This window comes from Narcine bancroftii, chromosome 3 (assembly GCF_036971445.1).
Source record: "Narcine bancroftii isolate sNarBan1 chromosome 3, sNarBan1.hap1, whole genome shotgun sequence".
Classification (NCBI taxonomy): Eukaryota; Metazoa; Chordata; class Chondrichthyes; order Torpediniformes; family Narcinidae; genus Narcine; species Narcine bancroftii.
This window is the reverse complement of record NC_091471.1, coordinates 350,116,731-350,138,835: the sequence shown is the minus strand read 5'-3', so window position 1 is coordinate 350,138,835 and position 22,105 is coordinate 350,116,731. Positions and strand designations below refer to the sequence as shown.

Sequence of the window (22,105 nt, the reverse complement as noted above, 5' to 3'; positions counted from 1 at the left end):
CCTGGCCTGCCGAGTTGCTCCAGAAGCTCTTGCATCTCCCACACACTCACAGTTTGTTCAACATGTTGGTCCCTGTCAAATTCACACAAGGGGTTTGGCGGGCTGTGTCGCAGACCCAAGACAGCTTATCCACATCAAAGTTCCCATTGTGGACTAGGGCAGGGGATAGGGTGGTGAACATGAGCAGGATGAGAGGAAAGGGCAGTAATCATTCAAAGGAGGAGAGGGAGGGAGGGGGATGGTGTGTCCGATCAGGTGATGGGAAACGTGAGGGATGGAGCGAGAGAGGGAAGGGATGGGGGGCTGGGGGAGTGACAAGGTCCATCTAATCAGGTGATCAGTAAAGTGAGGGATGGATAGAAGAATGGAGAAAGGGAGTGTGAGGGAATGAGAGGGGAAGAGAGGGGAGGGGGAAGAGAGGGGAGAGGGGAAAGAGGGAGAGGGGAAAGAGAGGGGAGGGGGAAAGAGAGGGGAGAGAGGAAAGAGAGGGGAGAAGGGGAGGGGAAGAGAGGGGAGAAGGGGAAGAGAGGGGTGAGAGGGAAGAGAGGGGAGAGGGGAAGGGGAGGGGGAAGGAGAGAGGGGAAGAGGAGAGAGTGAGGAAAGAGGGAGCAAGGAAAGGGAGCGAGGAAAAAGGGAGTGAGAAGATATGTCTGATCAGGTGATCAGTAGTGAGGGATAGATGGGGAGAGGGAAGAAGGGCGAGAGGGAAGGAGGAGAATGAGAGTGATTGACATTGAGGATGTTCCATTCAGCAGTCATTGGCGGAGGTTATAACCTGCAGCCAAACCACAACAGGAAGTGCTGCTGAACCTGCCCTGAGGTGAGAAACTTCTCAACGCACCCAGCTGGAGGAATACACGTTTAACCTGACTCACTCCCTCTCCCTCCACAGATACTGCCTGAGCTGTTGTGTACTTCCTGCCCTTTCTGGTTTACTGCAGATTTACATAATCTGTGCCATGTTGTTGCCACAAGAGGAACTTGCACTGAGAATGGTTGGTGGCTCCAAGGTCAGTTCCCAGTTCCGATGCTCCTCTGCTGGGATGTGGATCCAATTTCACACAGGGCAGAAGAGATGTGGACTACTCCCAGTCCTAATTCGATTGGTTGTTCAAATAATGGGATAGTTAAGGCAGGAATGAGAGCGGGAGTAAGACAGGAGATGATCAGGTAAAATGGTGACAAACAGTATCTAGGGGCTGAAGCAAGGAAAGAGAGGCAGGCTAGAGAGAGTGAGAGAGAGAGAGAGAGAGAGAGGAGGGAGAGAGGGCAGAGTAAGGGCGTGTGGAGGGAGGGGGAGAGAGAGAGGGAGAGGGATGGGGAGGGAAGTAGAAGAAGGAGATGGGAGAAATGGAGGGGAAAGGAGAGATGGAGGGGAAGGGGAGAGAGAGAGGGGGGACAGAAAAGGGTGAGAGAGAGGGTGGGGCATTGAGAAGAAAGATTAGGTTCTGAAAAAGATAGAGGGGGAGGGATTAGTGATAATGAAGATAGAGAGAGAGATGTTACACAGTAAAAGATGGTGGTCTGTGCTTGCTGAGGAATCCATGGTTGGAGAGAGAAGAGGACAGGAGACGAATGAATGGGGAGTGAATGGAGGAAGAGTCTGAATGAAGAATCTGCAAAAGAAAAGAACAAAATTGAGAGTTTTAATAGCTGAGCTGCAGCACACAGGTGGTTAGGCACTATTGGCACTGGACCAGGGCTGCCACTGACCCGTGGAGAATGTGGAAGTCATGTGATGGCTCCCTCATCATTACACACCAAGCATCTGATTAGCACCTGTAGGAGGAGGAAGGTCTGCTCCAGAGGTTTACTGTTCAGTGACCACGCTGAGGCTCCGTCCTGGCATCATCACCTGACTGCACCAGGGCACCAAGCTTCAGGATGCCCTTGGTCCCCGCCAACTTTCACCGCTCCATGCATCAACAATGGTGCATTCATATAGCATCTCTAACAGAACAAAACAACCCCAGGCATTTGACAGGAAGGAGAACTGATGGAGAGTGGGAGAGGTTCAAGGGGAGTCTTCTAGCTGGGCATGTGGGTGGAAGCAAATAGAGGTCATGGGGGGGTGGAAGCAAATAGAGGTCATGGGGGTGTGGAAGGGAAGGGTTGGATTGTTGTGGAGTAGGTGTACATTTTTCAGCACCAACATCATGGGCTGAAGGCCTGAACTGTTCTGGAATGTTCTTTGTGCTACGTGCTCACTGGAATTTAGAAGAATGAGAGGGGGGGTCTTATAGAAATGTATAAAAGTAGATAAGAGGTAGGTAAATGGTTTCCATTGGTAGGGAGATCAGAACTAGGGGATGAAGCCTCAAGATTCAGAGAAGTAGATTTAGGATGGAGATGAAGAGGAACTGCTTTTTCCAGAGGGGGTTGAATCTGCTGCCCATTGAAGTAGTGGAGGTGACCTCAGTAAAGACAAGATTGGATAGATGTTGACTTAGTAGGGGAATTAAGGGATATGGGGTGAGAGAGAGAGTGAGGGGGAGGGAGGGAGAGCAATAGAGCGAATGACAGAGAAAGAGAAAAAGAGAGTGGTGAAAGGGTGGAGAAATACAGAGAAATGGGGAGAAGGGAAAAGGGGGAGAGAGAGAGAGAAAGGGAGGGAGGGGTTGAGACACAAATGTTGGTCCCCACTATGGTGCACCCTTCACCCTCCTTCCAGCAGGCAGACGTTTGATCCCTGCAGAGTTGAAAGAGGCTTACATAGCTGGAAGTTTGGACCCATCGTCTGTATCCCATGGCAACTGCCAGCCCCACTGCACCTCTGCGATTTGCTGCAGCATTGATGAGCCCTGATGGTGAAGCGTCAGTCAGTGTTTAGTGAGAGCAGCGAGGGGAGGGAGGCTGGATGGGGGAAGTGTTGAGTGGAAGGCAGAGGGTACCTTGGGCGATATATAAAGTGGGGCCTTCATCTAGATGTCAGACAGGTTTCCTTGACATAGTGGTACCTTGCTAGAAAATTACCTGTTTGCCCTGCTAATCACCCCCAACCACCGCTTTCAACTGTGGGCGGTTAGCGTGGCAGTTAGTTCAACGGTATTACAGCACCCGCGACCCAGGTTTGAATCCGCCGCTGCATGTAAGGGAATCCTGCGGTTTCTGATTTCCTCCCACCCTTCTAGAACATGCAGGGTTGGTAGGTTAATTGGGTGGCACAGCTTTCAATGGCCACAATCAGCTTTACCTTATTGTATTGTTACAATTTTTTAAAAATTCAATTTAAACAGCAGCGGATTTTACTCAGAACTCTTCAAACTTGTTCAGCCCTGCTCTGGGTTGTAAGGTGAAAAGGCACAGCAAACAGGGGCAGGAAAAAGCCTCCACTTTAAATCTACCCAATAACTTGGCCTCCACGGCCGTCTGTGGCCATGAATCCCATGGATTCACCACCCTCTGACTGAAGAAAGTTCTCCTCATCTCTCTCCTAAAGGGATGTCCTTTTATTCTGAGGTGTGCCCTCTGGTCCCAGACTCTCCCACTACAGGAAACATCCCCTCGTCCACTCTGTCCAGCCCTTTCAATGATCAGTAGGTTTCTAGGAGATCCCTCCTCCCGCTTCCACATCCTTCTTAACTCCAATGAGCCATCAAACGTTCCTCAGACATTAACCCTCTCATTGCCGGGATCACTCTCATAAAGCTAATAAACATAAAACAATAATTAAAGACCAAGACCTCGGACCAGACCCAAAGCTCGTAGTCTGCTGGGCAGCAGTGATTCCTGCTCTCTGCCGCGCTTATAGTCTGGGATACCTGCAGCAGGACTCTGGAAAAGACCGCCAATATGGGGTCTGCCGTGTTGTGCAAATTTGCCAGAAGATTATCTGGCCAACATGAGTGCACTCAAGGAGACTTGTCAATGCCCCCAGCACTGGGGCTCTGTTGTTCACATTTCTCACATGTCTGACACCAGGCCCTCTAAGCCAAGAATCTACCCAAGTTACATGGAGGAAAGGGGTAACCAGGCAGAGGAAAAGGAGCAGGGACATGCTCGAAATCTCCTTGAAGAACGGCGACATTACCAGAGGGTAATTCCCTCTCCTGTGAATCGCCTCCTGACCATTGGAGTTTAAAAGTCCAGGATTGCAGACGTCCATGTGAGATGCTGCCTCAACAAGGCAGCCAACATCATAAAGGACCCCCATCACCCTGGTCACAACCTCTTCTCACTGCTCCCTTCAGGCAGAAGATACAGCAGCCTGAAGACCAGGACCTTTCTTTCCAACAGCTATCACATTTTTGAACCTCCCCTTGGTACAGTGATCAGGGACTGCCCCGACACCACCAAAGGACTGTCTGCACTATTACGTCACCTATTTTTGCACTAGGATTAGTGAATATTTATTATGTATCTGGTGTATTTAGTGTTTAATTCAATTACTTTACTCCAGTAAAATCCCCATTATCTGAAATTCAAGCAACCAGGAAAACAAACACAGAAAATAAATAGGTTAAAAAATTAGTTTAAAATTGGTGCCTCCATGGGTGAAGTTAATCAATTATGCAACATGCAATCTCAAGCAACCAGGAAATACACATCTACCAATCCCCAAAGGTGCCAGATACTAGGAGCTTTACTGTATTACCGTTTTATAAGGGCCTGTTCAGCTGCAGTGAGCAAGAATGTTGGTGTATGTGTACGTTGTATAATGTGTATGACAATAAACTTATTTTCATTGACCATGGAGCCCCACCGTTCCCCAATCCCTGATCTTGAGGACCCATGAGAGGGGGGAGGGGGCAAGGGGGGTTTGTACACCACTCATTGTGTGGGGGAGAGGAGGGCACATCAGCAGCAGGGTTGGGGGCATTGGGCCCTATCCCATGCCACATCTATCTCCTAGCTTCACCCCAGCAGGAGATGTCCACCATAGTCCCCCCCCCCCCCAATGCCCCATCCTCACCTGTTCTACCTTATTCACATTGGGATCAGTGGCGCGGTTAATCCCGTGATCCAGCACGTCCAAGGTCCCAGGCTGTGGGGGGAAGACAGGCAGCATCAGCCAACAATCTAATCCCCAGGGTGAAACACGAAAGTCTGCAGACATGGTGAAATCACAGAAATGCTGGAGGAAGTCAGCTGGTCTCGCCACGTCCAAAGGAGGTAAAGATGTTATCGATGATTTGGGGCTGAGCCCTTCTTCAAGGTATGAGTAAAAAGCAGGCAGGCATCTGAATTAAAAGCTGGGGAGAAGAAAAGAAGGAGGCAGAGAGAGGAGTGCAGACCAACAGACATATGGTGTTAATTGGACAGATAGGATCAGAGGAAAAATGAGAATTGATCAGGGTTGGGGGTGAATGTAGAAATGGAGAAAAGGAGACAGAGAAAAGAGAGAGAGAAAGAGAGCTAGAGGAAAAGAGAAATAGAAATAGATGAAAACACCTCATCTTCCTTCTGGGCACCCTCCAACCAATGGCATCAACATCGACTTCTCCAGTTTCCCTTATCTCTATTTCCCCTTCCCTCTAGTTCTCTCTCTCTCTCTCTCTCTCTCTCTCTCTCTCTCTTTTTCCTTGTTCCTTTGTGTCCTTTCCTCCAGATCTGCATTCATAGAGCCACTCCTTTCCCCTAGCAGGATTCAAGATTATTTTATTGTCATGTAATAAAACAGTAAATGTAATATTATTCAAAATCTCCTTTCGTCTGCCATAAGGCAAAGACTCGGCATCAGCAGAAATTGACCAGCAGAGAAAGAGGAGCAAAAGAGAGTCCCCCCCAGAGTCACTGAGTGAACATGAATTCACCTCCAGCGCTCCCACAGCCAAAGAGACCAGTCCAAACCATCGGCAACCGGAGCTCCAGATCTGAACCTCTAACACAACCAGCTCCTTTCCTCTCCTCCCATCCATGTCCCATCTGTGCTCCTCCCCCTGTGCCTTCTCCCTTGCCTTTTAATTCAGATGCCTGTCTGGTTTTTGTTCATACCTTGCAGAATAGCTTGGGCCTGAAACGTCAGTTACACATCTTTACCTCCTCTGGACACTGCAAGACCTTCTGAGTTCCTCCAGGAATTCTGTGTTTTCAACTTGATCCACAGTGCTCAATGAGGATCCCGATCTTTATTAATTTATTTGGAAAGGAAAAGCTGATGTCTCAGCGAGTCAGTTGCATCCTGTCAACGGGCCAGTGGTCCAAATTAAACATCAGGCCAAGGTCTGTCCCTTCTCTCCCGCAGTAAGAGAGTGTTTTAAGAGGCTGAAAGAACATCAGGGGAGCTCTTCTCAGTGCCTTGTCCAAACTCGTGTTGCAATGATGTGGGACAGGAAGCAGCTATTGTGTGCACAGCAGCCCCCCACTAACAACTGGATAGTATCCATCGGACTTGCATATAATGATGACTGAAGGTTAAATCTGACTGTGGTATGAGTTTATTGTCACACACATCAGCATAATGTGCAGATGCACCAAAAGTCTTGGTTGCTGTAGCCACACAGATACGTACCCTATATACTAATGTCTCCGCTCCATCCTCAACATCCATTGGAGCGCTTACATCCCTAACGTCGAAGTACTCGAGATGGCAGAGGTCGACAGCATCGAGTCCACGCTGCTGAAGATCCAGCTGCGCTGGATGGGTCACGTCTCCAGAATGGAGGACCATCGCCTTCCCAAGATCGTGTTATATGGCGAGCTCTCCACTGGCCACCGTGACAGAGGTGCACCAAAGAAAAGGTACAAGGACTGCCTAAAGAAATCTCTTGGTGCCTGCCACATTGACCACCGCCAGTGGGCTGATAACGCCTCAAACCGTGCATCTTGGCGCCTCACAGTTTGGCGGGCAGCAACCTCCTTTGAAGAAGACCGCAGAGCCCACCTCACTGACAAAAGGCAAAGGAGGAAAAACCCAACACCCAACCCCAACCAACCAATTTTCCCCTGCAACCGCTGCAATCGTGTCTGCCTGTCCCGCATCGGACTTGTCAGCCACAAACGAGCCTGCAGCTGACGTGGACTTTTTACCCCCTCCATAAATCTTCGTCCGCGAAGCCAAGCCAAAGAAAGAAAAGATGATCCCATGTAATAGTCGACCCCCCCCCACTCTATTTTTGGCCCCAGCCACCTGCCCACCGGAGGTCCTGATGCCCTGACTGTGGACCCTCTCCCTGGCTGCCCACCCATCCGAGCTTCCAACGCCCCAGCCACCTGCCCAACCGAGCTCCCGACTCCCCAACTGCAGATCCTCGCCCCGGCTGCCCTCCCACTGGAGCTCCAATGCTCTAACCGCAGACCCTTTCCTAGGCCCCGGCTGCCCACCCACCAGAGCTCCCGATGTCCCAGACATAGATTCTCTCCCAGGCCCTAGCCGCCCACCCATATGAGTTCCCTTTGCCCCTTACCATCCAGACCTCCCCATCTGAGCTCCCTTTGCCTCTTACCATCCAGACCCGACCATCTGAGTTTCTGATGCCTCAAATGCAGATCCTTGCCCTCACTGCCCACACATCTGAGCTCCTGACAACTGGCCACAGACTCTCTCCCAGGCCCCAGCCAATGCCTGATCGACACAGGTATTTACCACAGTCAAAAGTAGTATCCATATAAAAGTTAACCCCCTCAAATTTGACCCGAAAAAATGATCCAAAAAACCTGACAAGAATATACAGTAAGCAGGTAAAAATTTCAGTGCGTCTGTACATTGTACACTGTATATGACAGTAAACTCTTGTAACAACAAGTCAAATTTAATACTCAGTCATCAATGGAAATAACAATCAATCACTATCCTGTTGTTGCTTGTGGGATCTTGCTGTCCATAAATTGGCTACTACTTGTCCCACATGTTCGTAATGGATATCCTCATTGGGTGTTAGGACCTTGACCTTCTATCGGTTAATATATGTGTTGGTGTTTGGGATGCTGACATTCAATCAGTACTCACCTCTGGTCTGTGAACCAGCCAATAGGCCCTCTCCTGACAATCCAGCACAAACCTATCGGCTTTCTTGCGCTCTTTTCCTGCCCTGGGAGAAGAGGAGAAAGAGGGTAATTTTACTGTGCAAGGTGTTCACTTTTCCCTGTACTGTGGTGTGTCAGGACTTTGGGGGCAAGGAGGGGCTACGTCTCTAGGGGTGGGACTCAGAGTGAGTGCATTAACTCGTTCCGCAGGTGCCAAGTGTTTCCAGCAGCCGTTTGCGTTTCTGATTTCCGGCAGCTATTTCTGAATCCTTCCCTGGTACGGGACAGCTTGGGGCTGTAATCCAAATCTGGGGCAGAATGGATCCGAGGACAGGCCCACCAACTTCTTCGCCACTCTGATGGGCTCTCCAATACTGCAAGGTCAGATTTCTACAGCACAGAGAAAAGCCCTTCGGCGCAACCCATGCGGATCAAGTTGTCTACCCAAGCTACTCCCATGAGCCTGCCTTGCACTCAATCCCCCAAACTCTTTCTTATCCAAATACCTGTTTAAAGGTACCTTAAACATTTTAAATGCCCCCATCTTTACTTCCTCTTCAGCTTGTTCCACACACCCCCATCCTCTGTGTGAAAAAAATACCAACCAATTTCTGCTGATGGTGAATCTCTGTCTGCCTTACAATAGACTGAAGGAAATTTTATGTAATATCACATTTTCTGTCTCATTACAAGACAATCTTGAATCTCTAGCCCACAATGTGCCGATCTATATAAATGTACTCAAAGAAACTAAATTATCCCTACCTAATAACCCTCTGTTTTTCTTTCATCCATGTGCCTGTCTAAGAGTCTTTTAAATGCCCCTAATGTATCAGTCTCCATGACCACCCTTAGCAATGCATTGCAGGCACCTACAACTCTCTGTGTAAAGGTTTTACCCCGACATCTCTCCTAAACGTTCCTCCTCTCACTTGGTACACGTGGCCTCTGGTGTTTGCTACTCTCACCCTGGTGAAAAGGTGCTGGTTGCCTCCCTTATCTATGCCTCTAATGTCCCGAGACTGCTTTCCAATTGAAGGTCATGGCTCATTCTGAGAGTCCCTCTCCCTGGGGCTGCTGAAGGGGTTTGCTCAGCTGCATTGGAGGGGAGGGAGGTGGGGTTGATACCTCACTCCAGGGGGAGGGGCTGAGTTCAAGCATCAGAGGGTGTGTCCCATCCACCATCTTCCTCTGGGCCTTCACTGGCTGACACTTTCACTATCCGTCCCACACCCACGCCTGGCTTGCTCATCCCTTGTACCACCATTGCCCTGGATGGCCACTCCGACCACCTATCTGGTTGGACTGAAAATACTGACTTTGGTTCTCTCCTCACAGACGTAGACACAGGACAGCAAGGTTAGCGTAGCATTTAGTGCAACACTATCACAGCACTAGTGACTGGGGTTTGAATCCAGGGCTGCCTGGAAGGAGTTTGCATGCTCTCCCCGTGTCTGTGTGGGTTTTCCTCTGGGTGCTCCAGTTTCCTCCCACCATTCAAAAAAAATATGGGGTTTATAGGTTAACTGGGGTATTTGAATGTCATGGGCTCATGAACCAAAAGGGCCTGTTACTGTACTCTGCCTGTATGTCTATCCTGCAACTGAGTACATTATTCCAAAATACTTTCGGTCTATATGCGATTATTACGTTCTCTGTAAGTGTGTGATCTGTAGTCTGGAGAAAGGCTGCTTCCTTTGGGTGTATATGATAATGAACTTGCAGGGCTCAGGGGCTGGGTAGTCAGGGCAGAGGCTGCTAGTTAAGGGAATCAAGTTCATGCAGGAAAGGGGAACCATGATATCATTGAAAGGGCATAGCAGAATGAAGGGCTGAATGGCCTCCTATGTTATGGTGCCAGATTGCACTGTTCAGTACAGATTGGAATCCTGACTTACCGGTATTGCTCCTTTGCCTGCATGATGACAAAATCCCACTTATGATTGATCTTCTTGTTCAAGGCCTTGTAATTTTCCTTCAAAGAAAGGGACAATGAGAAATAAAAAAGGCACAAATCTTTGCCCTCTCCATCTGGACCTGGGAATGGGTTGCTCACACCCCAAAATTTCATGGATCCCACATGACCCCACTGCCAGCCCTTCTCCCTGATTCCTTGGCAAGCTGTGATTGGTTAGTCTCCTGTCGGGTGCGCAGTAACGAAGTGGCAACCTCGCTGGTTCTGAGTTCAAATCCTGCCCTAGAAAGTGAGAAGAAAATTCCAAAAATAAAAGAAAGCAATTGGGTCTGTGTGAAGGCAACCAAGATTGCCGGAAAACCCAAGGGTACAAGGAGAAGGAGATGGGGGATTTGATGGAGGCATTTGAAAGCATCGATGATGCAATGAAGGAGCATTGAATCCAGTGACCAGATCTGTTGTAAAGGAGACAATAAGGAGATATTATAGATCAGTTTCCTCTTCTCTTGAAGTCCGGGATACTGCCATCATGCAGGATGTTCATGTGATTCAGATCACACTGCCGGAAACGGCTTTGGAATCAGATCAGAGAGGAGCTTTCAAATGGGATGGGAGGGTGGAATCCATGCTGTACTTTGGGATAGCAGCTGGAGAAATGGGGATTAACTAGATCCAGCAGATCTTTACTGTGTTTCCAAGCCTATGGTCCATCAGGGAGGAGTCAAGTGATGGAGTAGTGGCCGGTAGGAGAATACCTGCCCTCTCCAGAAAAGAAGGAAAAAAGTGAAGAAAAAGCAAAGCCCCAGACACACAAATCACAAGAAATAAAAAATAAAGGTGTCAAGAAAATGGGACCTAAGAAAGAAAAGCCAAAAACAACGGGAAGAAAAGTAGAAGGAAAGACGCCGGAAGAGAAAGGTGTAAGCCTTACCTGCATGAAAAAGCAGGGACCTGCCATGGAAAGAGGAGCCCGCTCCCCGAGGTTAGTGGAGACCCTGCAGGGTTGCGACCCACTGACCACGGGACCGCAAAAATGGCTCATGGAGCCAAACAGAGGTGCGCAACTATGCACGACAAGGAGAACACCGACGGGAGGGGGGGACTCCACAGCATGAACAGCTGAAAGATACCCAACAGCAGGGCTCCCAGCTGGAAGATAAAGAAAGCAATGGGAACGGGAGGGGTGAGAAAGAAAAAAGGAAGCAAGAGACACAACAGATAACCCGCCTAGGAGAAGAGGACCAACATCAAGAAACCATGGGAAAAAAAAACCCAACAAACTGAGACAAGCAGCTCAACAAGAAAGTCAGAAGAAACACAGATAAAAGGAAGACAAATAGAAGACACATACCCAAGAGCAAACACAGAAGAAGAACACCAAGCTCTGCAGAGGAATAGGAGGTAAAATGAATGGACAGTACATAGATAAAAAAAATTCAAGAACAAATGAAAGCATTAAAAGAATGGTTGACACTAGAATTTAGTGAAACGAAAAGAAAAATGAAAAGTACCGAAGAAAAAGTGAGTAGAATAGTACTGGTCAGAGCAGATATAGGGAAAAGATTAGAAAATGTGAAAGAATGTGTAATGGCGGTAGAAATGGAAGTGAACGACTTAAAAAGAAACTTGGAAGAAAGTGACAAAAAAGTTAAAGAAACACAGGAGTTGTTAGCTCAGAAGATGGATATAATGGAAAATTTTAGTAGGCGAAACAATATAAAGATAGTGGCCCTAAAGGAAGATGAAGAAGGCAAAGATATGAAAGAATTTATAAAAGAATGGATCCTAAAATTCTTGGGAATGCTAGAAATGCAGGAAGGAATGGAAACTTTAAAGGGCGCACAGAACATTAGCCCCAAAACCACAGTCACAACAAAAACCAAGATAGTAAAATTTCTGAGATACACGACAAGAGAAAATATATTGGAGAAAGCAATGAATAAAATTAGAGAAGACAAAAAAACCACTGGAATGCAAAGATCAAAAAAAAAATTTTCTACCCAGACATAAGATTTGAGCTCCTAAAAAAGAGGAAGGAGTTTAACCCAGCAAAATCAATCCTATGGAAGAAAGGCTATAAATTTATGTTATGATATCCAGCGGTGCTTAAAATAGTTATCCTGGGGTAGCAAAACAAAATGTTCTCGGATCCAGAGAAAGCACGAGAATTTGCAGAATGCCTGCAAGACAGAAAGAGAGATGAAGAGATGTAACAAGAACAAAGAACGATGACAAACTACATATAAAGAAGTAAAAATAATGTATAAGTAAGAACTAAAGGAGGGAAGAAAAGGGAAGGGAGAAGGGAAAAAAGAGGAGGGGTTAAAAAAATGAAGAAAAAGAAAAAGAAGAAAAGAGGGGAAGCTTTGTTGTAATGTGAAGATAAAAGTCTTTTCTGGAGGGGGTTGGGTGGGAGAGAATAACAGTCACTGCGAAATCAGTTGACACTTGCGAACAGGTTCGCAGTCTGAATGGAGAGGGGAGTTGTGGTTGCCCGGCAAGGGACAAGGAGTGACTCGGGTGAGGGGGACACTTGGGGTTAAGGGAATTTTAGATGAGGGAATGGTTGAAATATTTTATGTTTTAGAAGTGTTGTCATACAGTGCGTTCAAAAAAAGAAAACTGAGAAATGGAAACGGGGAAAAGGGGAAAGGTGGTGGTGAGGAAGTGGAAATGAGATGTAAACAAAGTATGAGATGGCCATATTGAACTAATTGACTATAAATATTAATGGAATAAATAACCAAGTCAAAAGGAAGAGGCTATTAAATTTACTGAAAAAAGAAAAAATAGATATAGCATTCATGCAAAAAACGCATCTAATGGAAGTGGAACACAATAAATTAAGGAGAGATTGGGTAGGGCATGTAACAGCAGTATCATATAACTCAAAAGCCAGAGGTATAGCTATATTAATCAATAAAAATGTACCAATCAAAATAGAGGAGGAAATAATAGATCCAACAGGGAGGTATGTAATGATAAAATGTCAGATATATTCAGAACTCTGGAATTTGGTCAATATATATGCATCTAATGAAGAGGATCAAAAGTTTATGCAAGATATTTTTTTGAAGATTGTAGATACGCAGGGGAATATATTGATAGGAGGGGATTTTAACCTTAATTTGGATTCAAAGATGGATAAAACTGGACAAAAGACTAGCAGAAAGAACAAAATAGCCAAATTTATGGTTAAATCATGCAGGAAATGAAACTTTTGGATATATGGAGGAGACAACACCCAAAGGAGAAGGAATACTCATGTTATTCGAGTAGACATAAAGCATACTCAAGGATAGACCTATTCCTATTGTCAGCCCATATCCAAGGGAGAGTTAGGAAAATGGAATATAAAGCTAGATTGTTATCGGATCACTCACGCCTGTTATTAGCAATAGAGCAATAGAGCTGGAGGACATCACACCAAGAACGTATAGATGGAGATTAAATGCCATGCTACTTAAAAGACAGGATTTAAGAGAATTTATTGAGCACCAAATTAAAATGTACTTTAAAATGAATAAGGAATCAGTGAAAGACAAATTTATATTATGGGATGCAATGAAACCTTTCATCAGAGGGCAGATAATAAGTTATGTAACTAAGTTGAAAAAGGACTACAATCGGGAAATAGAACAGCTGGAAAGGTAAATAGTAAGTACAGAAAAAGAATTAGCATCAAGGGAAGATACAACAAAAAGAAGAGAATTGGCAGACAAAAAAATAAAATACAAAACATTACAAATGTATAAGGTGGAGAAGAACATAATGAAAATAAAGCAGAAGTATAACGAGCTAGAAGAAAAACACACAAAATACTAGGTTGGCAGCTTAAAAGAGAACAAGCTAAAAGAACGGTATTGGCATCAAGGAAAAGGGACAAACAAATTACATATAACTCAACAGAGATCAATGAAAATTTTAAGGAATTCTACGAGCAATTATATCGAACTGAGAACAAAGGGAAAGAAGACAAAATAGATGAGTTTCTAGCTAAAACTGAACTACCGAAATTGCAAGAAGACAAGCAAAACAAATTGATAAAACCATTTGAAATAGAGGAAATACAAGATATATTAAAAAATCTGCTGAACAATAAAACACCTGGGGAGGACGGACTCCCAATAGAAATCTATAAAACATTTAAAGAGTTACTAATTCCTTCTCTCCTGGAAGTAATGAACCAGATAGAAGAAACACAAAACTTGCCAGATTCATGTAAAACAGCAATAATTACAGTAATACCAAAGATGGGAAAAGATCCACTAACACCAGCATTGTATAGACCAATATCTATATTTAACACAGATTATAAGATAATAGCAAAACTATTAGCAAACAAATTGGCCGACTGTGTACCAAAAATAGTAAAACTAGATCAAACTAGATTTATTAAGAAAAGACGAACAACGGACAATGTTTGTAAGTTCATTAACTTAATCCATGCAGTACAAAGAAATAAGACGCCAACAGTGGCTGTTGCTTTAGACACAGAGAAAGCCTTTGACAGGGTAGAATGGAATTATTTATTCAAAGTTTTACAGAGGTTCAACCTAACAGAGAAATATATTAATTGGATTAAAGCATTATATAAGGATCCAATGGCGAAGGTGACAGTAAATGGATATATATAAAACCAATTTAAATTAAGCAGGTCAACTAGGAAGGGATGTCCACTATCTCCCTCACTGTTCGCTTTAGCAACAGAACCATTGGCAGAACTGATAAGAACAGAAAATAAAATAAAAGGGATAAAAATAAAAGAGAAGGAATATAAAATCAGTTTATTTGTAGATGACATCATAGTATACTTAACAGAACCAGAATTATCAATAAAAGAATTACATAAGAAATTGAAAGAATATGAAGAAATATCGGGATACAAGGTCAACGCAAATAAAAGTGAAGCGATGCCAATGAATAATGCGGATTTCACAAAGTTTAAAAAAGAATCACCATTTAAATGGCAAACACAAGAAATCCAATACCTAGGTATTAGACTAGATAATAATCTAGCCCATCTATACAAATTTAATTATCAGCCATTAATGAAGAAATTACAAGATGACTTAGAACATTAGAAAGATGTACCACTAACATTAATAGGAAGGGTAAACTGCATTAAAATGAATATCTTCCCAACGATACAATACCTATTTCAATCATTACCAATTCCCTTAACAGAGAAATTCTTCAATGAGCTAAAGAAAATAATAAGGAAATTCTTATGGAAAGGGGGGAAACAGAGGATAGCGCTAGATAAATTAACAGAATGGTACAAACAAGGTGGTTTGCAGCTACTAAACTTTAAGAATTATTATAGAGCAGCACAATTAAGATATCTATCAGATTTTTATCAAACAAGGGAAAAACCAGATTGAACCAGATTAGAGCTAGATAAAATAGGGGAGAAAGTACCAGAACATATACTATATAAGTGGGATTAAAAAGCTGGTGCAACATAGGAGTTCACCAGTACTGCACCATTTGGAAGAAGATTCACATAGAAAGGAAAAAAAACAAATTACCAACTACCAAAATTATTATTGGTACGCAAAATCAACTAATCTCTTTCACAATAGATAACCTTTCCTTTAGAGAATGGGAGAGAAAAGGGATTAAAAGAATAGAAATTTGTTTTTTTGGAAAATAATTTATTATCATTTGAACAAATGAATCACAAATATGGAATACCTCACGGTACACCAACTGAAAATCTACTTAAAGGACAAATTGTGAAGCAGACTGAGATTACCAGAGGAAGCAGCTTTGAATATGTGATTACAGACACAATGATAATTAAAAGATTTACAACAAACATGTACATCAAGCTGCAAGAGAAAGAAAATGATGAAATAAGCTATAAACCCAAACAGAAGTGGGAACAGGATCTAAACATAAAGATAAAAAATGAAAAATGGGAAAAGCTATGCTCTGGAACTATGAGAAATATAATAAACATGAGGTAACACATGATATAATATAATTGGTCACACAGGCTATATATCACACCTCAAAAGTTAAATAAATGGATCCAACAGTATCAGATAGATGTTTTCGCTGTAAGAAGGAAACGGGAATAACAGTACATGCAATTTAGGCATGTGAGAAAGTGAAAAAGTTTTGGGAAGATCTAAATCAGGTATTAAATAAAATCACAAAAAGCAACATACCAAAAAATCCAGAGATCTTTCTTCTAAGTAATATAAGAAGTAAAGAATTAGGCCTCAAACTGGATGAAGTGCAAAAAATTTATTATGATAGCCTTCACTGTAGCAAAAAAATGTTTAATGTCAACTTGGAAATCAGAAGAGAGCCTGAGAGTACAGCAATGGTACATAGAAATGAATAAATGTATTCCATTGGAAAAAATAACATATAATTTAAAAAATAAAGTCGCATTATTTGAACAAATTTGGGAACTATACATGGAACAACAGAGAGGGCCTACTGTGGACCTCCACCCCCTAAAATGATAGAATGAGAAGAAGACGAAATGAACTGACCCAGTGTGTAAAAGTAGATGACACAATTTTCTTGTTTATTTTCATTGCGTGATGACATTGTTTAATGGGTTTATTGTATTGTATATGTTGAAAATTTAATGGGCTTGGAGGGAGGTGGGAAGGAGGGAGGGAAGGGAGGGGGGGAAAAGGGGAGAAAATGACATTGTGTATATTCAAGAGGGAAATGTTTGTGTGTATTTTGGTTAATAAGGTTCATAATGTGAAAAATAAAAAAACTTTTTTTAAAAAGCCTACGGTCCATCAGAGGCCATTCAGCCAATGTGCCGCGGCTACATCTAGAGCAGGGGAGTGGGCCCAACTACTGATCAAGGCCAGGATAAATGAGGAAGTTCCTCAGGAACTGATGGGCAGGTCGTAGCATATGACAAAGGGACAGTGGTTTTCCACCCAAGTCATGCTGAACCTGCTCTGGAACAATCTGAGCTTTTTTGTTTCACAAAATAGACTTTGTTCACAATAAATTATTTTGCAAAAGGAGAACGTTCAAAGTTTCATCCCATCTTTAGTTTTGTATCCATACCTTGTTACATTCATTTCTATTTACACCATTACCACCACTATTGCACTTTGACATTACTCCCCTCTCTGTTGTTTTTTTCCTCTCAGTCTCAACCCCTCGATGCTCGGTAATTGGAGGAATCTAGACTGCGGTCCTTCCCAACAGTGCCCTCACAGTGGCTGCACCAAGACTCAGTGTGTCAGCTTGTTTCAGTGCACAGAAACTTTAAACTCTTCACTCATGCAGCACAGTCTTACCTTCTCATATTCCTCCAATACACCTTTTTTATGGATATTTTTCTTTGCCAAATAAATTGCTGTTGAACACAAAAAAATTGTCAATGAACAATTTCGAAGCAGATAGTTGGCCAGTTTGTGAAAGTCTCCATGGTTGTTACATTGCATTGGCTGTGAAGCTCTCTGGGATATCCAGAGGTCATTAAAGGCACTACAGAAATGCATGTCTTTCCTCCTAGATTTTTTTAGTATGAATCGATTTGTTCCATTCTAGTTGTAGAGTTGGTATGATTGGGAAGGGGGAGATTAGGTTGATAAAGAATTCTATAACTGCTGCTCAAATATCCCACCCAGGTCACCCACTCTTCTCCCCTTTCCATCAGACAGATCCTTGAGAACCTGAACATCTAGATTCAAGAACAGTTTCTTTCCTACTAATGCATAGAACATTACAGCACAGTACAGGCCCTTTGGCCCATGATGTTGTCCTGACCTATATAAGCCTATACCACAACTAACTAATACTTCCCAACCTCACGCCCTCTATTTTCCTTAAAAGACTTTTAGGCACAAGCATGTGAATGTCCCTACTTGTACCAGGCTCCACCACCACCCCTGGCAATGCATCCCAGGCATCCATCATGAAGCAAAAAAACTTAACTCTGACTTATTCCCCAAACATTCCTTCCCTCACCCTAAAGAGATGTCCTCTGGTATTTGCTATTGTCACCCTGCAAAAAAAGTATATACCTCTATTGTTACTTCTTGTCCTTTGTTGCTCCAAAGAGAAAAGCCTGTCAACCATGCCTCATTAGGCATGTTCTCCAATCCAGACAGAGTCCTGGTAAATCTCTGCACTCTCTAAAGCATCTTCCTGTGATGTTATCAGGCTTCTAAATGGATCTAACACTGGCAAAAGATTATGTCCTGCACTGCATTTTACAACTCTACTTTTCTCTCTTCTCTGACTACTGTTACACTTTTGCCTCTCTGTTTATTTGTTGTTATTGCACTACCTGGTGTCTGTGTCTGACCAGAGACACAAAAGATGGAAATTCTGGGATCTTGAGCAAAACCCCAAGTATCCTTGGAGGAGCTCAGTGGGCCAGGCAGCACCCATGGGTAGAAGGGTTCGGTCTGAGTTGTGTAGCCTGGGTAGCATGCCAAACAAAGCTTCTTACTGCTGTATAATCTGGTGTGCCTGATGATTCAACTCACCGTAGTCTGTGTCCTCTGCAGGCCATTCCTGGCTGGGCCAGAAGTACGGAGTCTGTGAAGGGTTGAGAGGCGAGAGTCAAGCACGTCCGATAAGGAGGGTGGAATGGGTTGAACTGCAATCGCACCAAGGGGCTCGAAGGAGAATAATCATGCCCTCACAGAGGTCAAGACCCATGGTTCCTTTTGTGCCCGATCAGGTTGAGAAAAGCAAACAAGAGTCCGTCCTCGGACACCGAGTGTCCGTAGATCCTGCCGCCTTCTCCAATGCCACCAATTCCGGTGCTACTGCCTCCCGCAACCCCCATGGCTGCATCACCACTACTGTTACAGCAGGTCTTCACTGCATTCAAGTCTGTCTGCTGCTAGTGGCCTTATAGATTTAACTACAAACAATGAGCCAGATTTAGTTCGATAGCTATTCACATTTTGTTAACTTTCTAAATCTGGCTCATTGATTGCTATTAAATCTTCAAGTTTATATTGCAATGGAGTCTTCTGTGAGAGTGAGCTCCATGTATTTTCACTTAAGCGATTCAGTGGCCTTTTACTCTGTTAGGTATAGCTTTAACAAGGCAGCAGAATCGTCTTTGGTTTACAAGAGTGTGGGTAATACTTGACCAGTCAGCTGGTGAACAGATTGATATCCATCCATATAATTACCAAGCTATAGTGAAAAGGTAAACAAACACTTTTTAAAATGTGCTAACTATTCATGATTTAATTAATTTGGTGATACAGCACAGGAACAGGACCTTCTGATCCACAACTCCAAACCTCTCAAATACGCTCGTGATTTATTCTTCTAGCCCCCGCCTGTTTTTGGAAGGTGGAAGGAAATGGGAGCGCCTGGAGGAAACCCATGCAATCACGGAGAGAACACCACAGAGAGTATCGATTTCAAATCTGGGTCGCTGATAGTGTCCAAGTAATAGCAAAGAATACAATCCCCTCCCCAAATCCTGTAATATAGGGGGGAAATCACCTGTACACATATTGTTGACATTTTAAATGTTAGGATTTTAAACATCATATTAATCCTTTTAAACATCTTGGATAACCAAGCTATCAAAAGGCAGTCAGGGTGTTCCAAGAATGGAGTCTGAAAATCCATCACCACACCAGCCTGCTGTGTTTGACACCAACACTGTGCCTGCAGGGCCAGGAAGAGTGCAGTGCGAGACAGGGAGTGGGCTGGATGGGCATACGAAACACTGAGTATCTGCACCTTCCATTTCATCACCGGCGAAGAACTCCTCACCTGGAACCTGTACAGACGGATGTCTGACCGCAGGACTAGGTTCCTGGGCTCTTGCAAGGGATAGATGTAGCCAAGCTTCACGAGCAGATTGCCCAGTAGGTTGCCTTCTAAAACAGAACAAATCATCGACAGAAAGCAATCAGCTAGTGTGGGCTTACCCGCATGGCATTAATGACACGATATAATGCATATGTAAGCTTATTGTCATACACACAAGTAGAAAGTACACATGCACTGGAATTCTTACTCACTGGAAGCATGCAGGCACACAAGATTCACCAGTCACCATAGTATAAATCAAGTTACGGTAATGTGACTTGAGACAGGATAAGAAATAATAAATATAAAAGGATAGATAAATAAACATTCACAGTCAAAGTCAGTGCAAGAAAAAAAGGTGATGTTTGGATCATGGAGACAGATCATTTGGTGGTTCTGGAGTCGTTTATGATTAGCATGGGGAGGTTCAAGAGCCTGATAGCTGTTGGAATTTTTAAAAAGTCCTTGAAGCAATGTTAGACATTACTCACAAGCACTGCACGCTCATTGTGCATCTAGATGTTTTTATATATACATTGTATCACATCACACACACACACACACACACACACACACACACACATCTGAGGCTTGGTGCTGGCAGATGGGGCCTTTGGTTAAAGCCACTGGTGGGATGGTACAAGGACCAGGAGGTCAGCAGGTGTCCTCCACTGGAGCCAATTGGTGGAGGTCAGCATTTGAATCCCTGAATCACATCCATCTCCCCCTCCACCTGTGAGGTCATTGAAGGGAAATGCCTCAAGGGCAGGGAGTTTGAGCTTGTGGGTCGAGCAGTGGGTAGAAGTGATCAATATACATTTATTGGGGGGGAAGGGAAGAAAGTCAGGATGCGTTTCAATGGCGTGACGGAGAAGTGGGATGGAAAGGAGACATTTTGGGTGGATTTTCCAGATCTGCCTACCTTCCTCTGTGATCTGCAGCCGTTGAATCAGCCATTCTAACACATCGTTCCCTGCAAGGAGAAGAGGCAGTGTGCTGTCAGACAGATTGGCCTCAAACACGGGACTCTGGCTGCCCTGCTTCACCAGCGTAAGCCTATCAAGACCAGCTTGGGCTATGATCTCACTAACTTCGATCCACCATCCATTAGGAAGGAGGTACAAGAGGCATCGACATCAGCAATGCCAGGCTGGGAAACAGATTCTTTCTACAGGCTGTGAGATTGATGAACATTATCCTGCAAGTGAGTAAATAATACCAAAGTATTTATAAATATTGATCTTATATTATATCTTTATATGATATTATGTGCTGTGTATTGTGTGTTTATGTGTGCACCACGATCCAGAAAAACGCTGTTTTGTTGGATAGTATATGAACAGTCAGATGATAATAAACTTGAGTAAAAACCAAAAGTCTGCAGATGCTGGGATTATATTAAAAACACACCAAGTTGCTGGAGGAACTCAGCTGGTCTTGCAGCATCCATAGGAGACAGACAGATATATTGCTGATATTTCAGGCCTGAGCCCTTCTTCAAGGAATAAGGAAAGAAAAGGGGTGGCCAAACTTGCCTAACGTGAAAGCCATATCAATAAACTTCAGATGTTTCAGAGCCACAAGGCAGGAAAAAATATTACATACACGCTTTTACTCTAACATGCACATTGTTACAAAAATTTTATAAAAATATTAAGAAATACACATACACAATAATATTTATTCAGGAATGAACTTTTTTAAACTGCTCATTTGTATTAGTTTCAATAATCAAATATACACATACAGTATATACTCATGTAAATGTCAAATTTTGTGGAAAAATTTTTAGGGTAAAATTTAGGGGGTCGACCACTACATTCACACTACTTCTGACCATGGTAAGTACCTGCATCACTCTGGGCTTTGAGAGCTCGAATGTGTCGGGGTTACTGGGACCGAGTGGTAGGTCTGCGGTCGGGATATTGGGAGCTCCAATGGGTGGGTGGCTAGAGTCAAAATTATGGGGGGTGGTGTCGACTTTAACTTGATATCGACTATTACACACGTATATACAGTATACATACCAAATATCTTCAAATCGTAAGCCACGCCCACTAACACTACTGTCAGCTCGTACAATTCCTGTCTCACCCAACGTATTTCCACGAGCCACGGTTGGGCACTTCTGGTGTAGAGACAGTGCTGGCTGGGGGAGGAGTCCAGACCAACAAAAGGTGCTAATTGAATAAGAGGGGAGGTGAGAATTGATTATGTCTGGGCGAAAGGAGACAAAGGGAAAAGGGAAGAGAGGCAGAGCAAAGGGAAGGCGACGGGGAGGAAGGGGGCTGGGGGGGTTTAACAAAAGCCAGAGAAGTTGATGTTAATGCCATCCAGTTGGAGGGTGTCCAGGTGGAAGATGAGGTGTTGTTCCTCCAATTTAATAAACTCTCCAAGATAATAAACTTGAACTCTTGTGCAGTGAGTGGTAAAGTTGCAGGGAGGCCTCTGCTTTCAGAAACTCCTTCACTAAGACTTTAAGTTCAAAGCTCCTGAGCAGGCAGA

The 22,105-nt window shown here is 43.9% G+C and overlaps 1 protein-coding gene across 1 annotated transcript in view; it reads right to left on the bottom strand.

Moving 5' to 3' along the window:
- LOC138759402 (regulator of G-protein signaling 9-like) overlaps positions 1-22,105 on the bottom strand; it is a 54,699-nt gene that overhangs the window by 13,198 nt on the left and 19,396 nt on the right. The window contains exons 3-9 of the mRNA XM_069929715.1: positions 20,523-20,573; positions 19,562-19,668; positions 18,304-18,355; positions 17,107-17,165; positions 9,804-9,880; positions 7,889-7,970; positions 4,922-4,984 (exon numbers count right to left, since the gene is read on the bottom strand). Of these exons, the coding sequence (XP_069785816.1) occupies positions 4,922-4,984; positions 7,889-7,970; positions 9,804-9,880; positions 17,107-17,165; positions 18,304-18,355; positions 19,562-19,668; positions 20,523-20,573 (491 nt within the window). The remainder of the gene's footprint in view (positions 1-4,921; positions 4,985-7,888; positions 7,971-9,803; positions 9,881-17,106; positions 17,166-18,303; positions 18,356-19,561; positions 19,669-20,522; positions 20,574-22,105) is intronic.